General features: G+C 37.4%; 1 protein-coding gene across 1 annotated transcript; it reads left to right on the top strand.

Annotated features, from left to right (window-relative positions):
• Positions 2257 to 6372, top strand: IFNG (interferon gamma). The gene is given in 4 exon segments (NM_001285682.1): positions 2257 to 2373; positions 3499 to 3567; positions 3663 to 3845; positions 6230 to 6372. Coding segments are annotated over 4 exon segments (501 nt in total). The 5' UTR covers positions 2257 to 2259; the 3' UTR covers positions 6365 to 6372.

Consider the following 6624-nt stretch of genomic DNA (forward strand, 5'->3'; position numbering starts at 1 on the left):
ACTTGTCTCAAGTCTCTGAAAAGGATTTCTTGTCACTGTGTCACCCTATAAGCATATTATGTAGGCTGGTTTTTTTTTTTTTTTTTTTGCTTGAGGGGAGCTGCAATAAAGCAACAGGGCAGCAATGTAATTTCCACTCTCCTCATTTACTTTACATGAGGCTTTGGTCCCACAAATACTCTTTGACTTTGTTTTGGGGAAGATAGTTCCTCAAAGGATTTTCTGCCCTTTGTCACAAAAAATACTACATGGAATTTTTCCAGTAAGCTGGAGTTGGCTAAAGAGACATAGCATCATGTTTCCAATGTTAATCATGAACCCTCTTTAATTAAACACAAGCTTCCTACAGGTTAGTGCTGACAGCACTGGGGTTAGAACTTAAGGAAAATTGTGCGTGTGTGTGTGTGTGTGGGAAGCCCTGAGGAAAATTACCTTGAGGGAAAAGTAGGCCCTGAATTAAGCATTCAAGCTCACTTTTATTCAGTGCTGTCTATAGACAAATCTTCAAGCTACATTGCCTTTAGGAGAGAAAACGGGGCTGTAGAAGTGATGAAACAATATCTGATTTTAGAGAACTCGGTCCAGTATGGGAGAAGATACAAAACTAACTCTAATATGAGATTGAAGGATCAAGACTCTAAGACAAATGTGAACCACTCTCCTAGGCCTATGTAGAGAATATGCAAGATTACTTTTAAGAAGGATAGTTTTGAGAGAACTCATGGAGATAATGATTTTTGAGGCTGGACTTGAATGCCTGGGTGCCGCTCTGAGAGGCACACATGTGGGAAATCAAGGAACAGCATGAGCAAAGGTTCAGGGTGTGCTCTTTTAGGAATGATGAGTCACCCCGCATACCTCAATTGGGAACAGTTCACTTCTACTGAGTGCTTGCTATATGACAGGCAAAAGTCTCAGTACTTCATATCACCTGACAATTTTCACCTGAAGGCTAGAGGAGATATTAATATTAGGGTCACTTTAATGATAAGGAAATCTAGCTATAGAAGAGTTAAAAAGCTCACTCAAGATTATATAGCTAGATAGCTGTGAAGCCAGAATTCAAGCCTGCAGTCATAAATGCAATACTGCTGTGTATACACTGCAGGTTGAAACATAAGGTGGGCTGGAACCAAATAGCAGAGGGTCTTCTGTGGCATCCCTAAGTGCTGTGTTTCATAAATAAATTACTAAGGGAGGAGAAAATATTCCTATTTTTTTTTGTATTTGAAGTGAAAAGAAATAAAAAAGTTAAAAAAGAATCCATTATTAGTGATAATTTGGAACAATTGATCATCTAGTGCTTTGCTGTTCAATATCATAGCCTCCGGCTGCGTGTGGCTACTGAGCATTTGAATATGGCCAGTCTAAACTGAGATGTGCCATATGTATAAAATGAACACCAGATTTCTAGAATTTAGGATGTATAATATTTTATTAATATTTTTCTGTGCTGATACATACTGATACATTTTGGATATATTGTTTTAAGTAAAATATATTTTAAAATTATTTTTCCCTGTTTCTTTTTACCTTTAGTAATGGAGCTATTAGAGAATTGGCTTGCATTATATTTCTGTTGGGCATTGCTGGTCAGAGCAACATAGAGTTACGGTGGATGTTATACTAACTGTCTTTGATAGAAGGACTTCCTACCACATTGGTTTTCTAACCACATTCTTTCCTTGCTTTCTGGCCATTTGCAAGAAAAATTTTAAGAGGCACCCCCTCTGTAAAGGTTTGAGAGCCCCTAGAATTTCCTTTTTCACTTGCTTCAAACCACAAAAGAATGATCAATGTGATCTCTGGATGAGGAGTCAACATTTTACAAGGGCAAAGGAGGAGGTGTACAAAAATTTCCAATCCCTGGACGGTATGAAGTGAAAGTGTTTTCAAAGAATCCCACAAGAATGGCATGGGTGGGCATAATGGGTCTGTCTCCTCGTCAAAAGACCCAAGGAGTTGAAAGGAAACTCTAACTACAAGACCAAAATGCCACAAAACCATAGTTATTAATACCAACTAACTAGCATCTCTGTCTATCTGTCACCATCTCATCTTAAAAAACTTGTGAAAATACGTAATCTTGATGAGACTTCAATTAGGTATAAATACCAGCACCAAAAGGAGACACAGTACATTCTTCTGATCATCTGCAGATCAACAATTAGAAGAGAAAGATCAGCTACCTCCTTGGGACCTGATCATAACACGGGAGCTACCGATTTCAGCTACTCCGGCTTAACTCTCTCCTAAACGATGAAATACACAAGCTCCTTCTTAGCTTTACTGCTAAGTGTGCTTTTGGGTTTTTCTGGTTCTTATGGCCAGGGCCCATTTTTTAAAGAAATAGAAACCTTAAAGGAGTATTTTGTAAGTATGACCTTTTAATGAGACTTTCTTGTGATTGACTTGATGTTTGATGTTGACTTGGAATTCTATTTGTGATGGGCTCTCATCTCTAGTCTTCAGTCATTTTGAGAAGACTTGGTGTTATTGTGACTGTTGGCTAGCTGTGTTTGTTTGTTTGTTTGTTTGACTAAACGATCTCTGCTCAGTTTGCTACAGAGATTTAGGAGGGATTCACGAATCCTCCAAAAGATGGGCATAATATGGGTATATATCATAGTGTTGATATTTTGTGATGAGAATCCATTTAACTATGATGTTAAGTAGTAAGCATACTGAAAAGACAGCTGAGTGTTAGTTTTTGATTTCTCATGTTACTCTAATGGTGACAGTCAAAAGTCAACATCAACACTAAAAATGGTCATTTGAAATAATTGATCAATTAAAGAAGATGAGGTCCTTAAATATTTGGCTTAAAAACAAAAACACCTATAGGTGTTTTTCTCTAAAAATTTATTTTAAAATTTTACTATTCCATCTAGATTGTCTGTGAATTACTCTTGGACTCAGTCACTTGCTGAGATTTTTTTTGTAGGAGTTATAATAATCTAGTTTATATTTTAAAATTTTTTGTCTTGTTTTATGAATTTCTTAAAAATTATTTATGGTTAATTAAAATAGCTTGTGCATTTTAAATATTTTCTCATATGTCCAAATTTAGCTATTATAATTATAGCTGGAGCTATCTTCTAAAGGTGATATAATATAGGAGGACACAGGTAGAGGTTACAGAAACCTATACCATAGGGGGGCAGTATTTTATAGTGAGATGGTGATGTTGAGTTTTTTTTTTTAACTATACCTTTTTCTTACCATAGTAATTTGGGACAGCTGAAGTATCATCAGTCTTGAATGAGTTCATTGTCATGTTATACTAGTAAATAAGAAAGCAAAAATCACATGATAGTCTTTAGCTATTATCCAACAGGATAGCTTTTGAGAATATTTTTTGTTAGAACTAAACAGTGTTGAAAAGAAAATCAGTAAATAGTGCCAACATCCAAGTTCAATAAAACTTGAGGTACATTTTTACAGCAATTTATGGACTAATTTTAAGCCAATTTTTTCTTGTGTTGTTTTATTTTCCAGAATGCAAGTAACCCAGATGTAGCTAAGGGTGGGCCTCTTTTCTCAGAAATTTTGAAGAATTGGAAAGAGGTAAGCTGAACATTTCCATTTGGCTGATTTTCCTGTTGCTTTTTTTCCGATGGATAAATTCACATCAACCTCTCTTTGTGCTCTTTTCTCCCAAGGAGAGTGACAAAAAGATTATTCAGAGCCAAATTGTCTCCTTCTACTTCAAACTCTTTGAAAACCTCAAAGATAACCAGGTCATTCAAAGGAGCATGGATATCATCAAGCAAGACATGTTTCAGAAGTTCTTGAACGGCAGCTCTGAGAAACTGGAGGACTTCAAAAAGCTGATTCAAATTCCGGTGAGATGATCTTAATGCTTTCTTTGGTATCATTGCAGAGGCTCTTACAAAGCACTTCATTCCCAGAAAATAGAAATTAGATACCGGGTATAAAGCTCTGAAGTGAACTTGTAGTCAAAATGCCTCTTTGCTTGTTCTCTTTTGCCTTGGGTGACTTTGCAGAGTCAGTTATTGGAGGCACTTAAGTCTGTGATTTTGGGAAAATACTGGCATTATGCCTATCGCACAAACATGGGTGAATGGACAAATCAGTGAGGAGGAAGCAGAAAAGGAGTTGGGGTGACGGGGGCAGAGTATTGAAAACCAATTCTCCCATTGCCCCTTGTCTCTGTGTTGGAAATTCTCTTGCTTTGAATAGCTTGCATGTCTTAATGGAAAGAGCAGTGGGAGGGAGAGGGAAGAAGATGTGTGCTCCGCCCAGCTTAGCCACCAAAGAAATGTGTGACTTCAGATGAATCACAGGCCTGGCTGGGGCTGTTTCCTCATCTTAAAAGAAGCCTGTTGAGTTCACTGTAATTTCTATGGTCTCCTTTGCTCTAAAATTCTACACTGCCATAGATAGAAAATGACAATGAGATAGGAGAAAGGAATAGCCTTTGAGGAGACAAAGGCCCTCCCACTGTCGAACTCTGGTCAACCATGCAGATTGTGTAGCCCAAGGAGAGGTGATTGCGTTTGTTTTTAGAAAGAAAATAGGTAGAATTGTCCCATCAATGAATCTTTAAAGTTTTTAGAAGCTGAAAGATAACTTTGAAGCATAAGAACAAGTTACATTTTCCAAAATTTCCTCTAAGGGACAAAGGCCTCCAGATTTTTTGGGGGGAGAGTTGGCTTTTGTACAAACAGGCTTGGGTGAGAAGAGGAGGGGTGCTTGTGTTTTCAGGATTTGTACCAGCTCTTGCTCTAACCCGGTCTGCCTCTCAACAATCTCGTATAAACTCCCAGAAACTGAAATAAGTGATTGCTCCTCAAGATTTCTCTAGTCTCCATATACTAGATGGTATGAGAGTGGCTTGGAAAAATTATGCGTAATGTTTTCCATGTTCAGCAGATCTCCATTGGTTGCAGGCTAGAGAATAAAAAAGCACTGTTCCTAACCCAGTGCTGCCTCTGGCTGCTGTTCAGTCCTAGAGAAGTCCCTTTGTTTCTTGGTGATGCTTAGAAAACTGGAAAGTGAAATTTATCACCTGTAAACACACAGCTGGTAGAAAATTTTCTACTCTGTTGTAACTGGGCTTTGCAAACAATAGGTTGGTCCCATCCTTGTGGAAGCTCCAAGCCTCCTGCTTCACAATGTGCAATCTTGAGTGAGTGCTCAACCATTGTCGTCTTTTGCTCAAATGCGAGCATATTTAAGGCATGTTTTGCCTTTTTGTCTTGTAACTTAGAATCTCCTAGTCATTCTCAGAAATGTGGCAAGGTGGCTGCAGTGTTTCCAGCTTTAGAAAGAAATGTAGTGGCAGAGCAAAGATGAAGCAAATGGTCCTCATTTTATGAAGCGTGAATTCACCTATATGGTCCTACTGGGAAGAGTGAGAAAATAGTTCAGTTTGCTGGAATGGAAGGCAGGGTACAGGAAGATTGCTTTCATTACTAATTTTATCATATAATACCAGTAATTGATTATTACCATTTAAATAAGATCAGTGCTTATTTTTAATCCCATCATGGAAATGATGAGACTGACCTAATTTGGAGGAAATTAAAATTTATGGTTTTCCTCCTTCTAGAACTTGGTGTTTATAAAGTACTGAACCTATACCAGTGGTTTTCAAACTTGGGTGGTGCCTAAATCACCTGGTGATGTTGGTAACCACACAATGGCTGAGGCCTAGTCCGATTTCATCCACCTGGGTGTCAGAGTTCTTCATTAGGTCCTCAGGTTCCTCTCTTACACACCAAGCATGAGAGCCATTGGCTATAGTAACTCATCTGATACTTATAGCAAAGACTAAGTACTAAGTGATAGAAGTGACAGAGACCCTGGGATCATCTAAACAGTCTCATACTTAGTGCAGAAAACAGAGATCTGGAGAGCTTCAGTGACTGGCTTAAAGTCAGATGTATTGCACACACAGAATTCACACCCACATTTTTCTGTCACTCCACTTCTGGGTTTTTTTCACTATATAATTTTCAGATCCCTGAAGTGATAAATTTATGGATATGTGATGTGCTCCATCCTGTTACAGCACAACTATCAATTGAATTGTTATAATTTTAGTCTTTATCACTGAAGAAACCAACATTACATATTAAAGTTCATTACTGCTAGTGAAAATAATTTGTTTTAAAGAATACTTTGATTTTCTTGGGCCTAGACAGAAGAATATCCTAATGACTCATATGCCTGAAATTAATTTTGCTGTTTTCTTTCCTAATAGGTGGATGATCTGCAGATCCAGCGCAAAGCCATAAATGAACTCATCAAGGTGATGAATGACCTGTCGCCAAAATCTAACCTCAGAAAGCGGAAGAGAAGTCAGAATCTCTTTCGAGGCCGGAGAGCATCAATGTAATGGTTCTCCTGCCTGCAATATTTGAATTTTAAAATCTAAATCTATTTATTAATATTTAATATTTTACATTATTTATATAGGGAATATATATTTAGACTTATCAAAGTATTTATAATAGTAACTTTTATGTCATGAAAATGAGTATCTATTAATATATGTTTTATTTATAATTCCTAAGACTAACTAGGCAAGTCTATGGGATTTCAAGGTTTTATCTCAGGGTCCAACTAGGCAGCTAAACTAAGCAAGAATCTGTGGGT

The sequence above is a fragment of the Capra hircus genome, chromosome 5 (assembly GCF_001704415.2).
Source record: "Capra hircus breed San Clemente chromosome 5, ASM170441v1, whole genome shotgun sequence".
NCBI lineage: Eukaryota > Metazoa > Chordata > Mammalia > Artiodactyla > Bovidae > Capra > Capra hircus.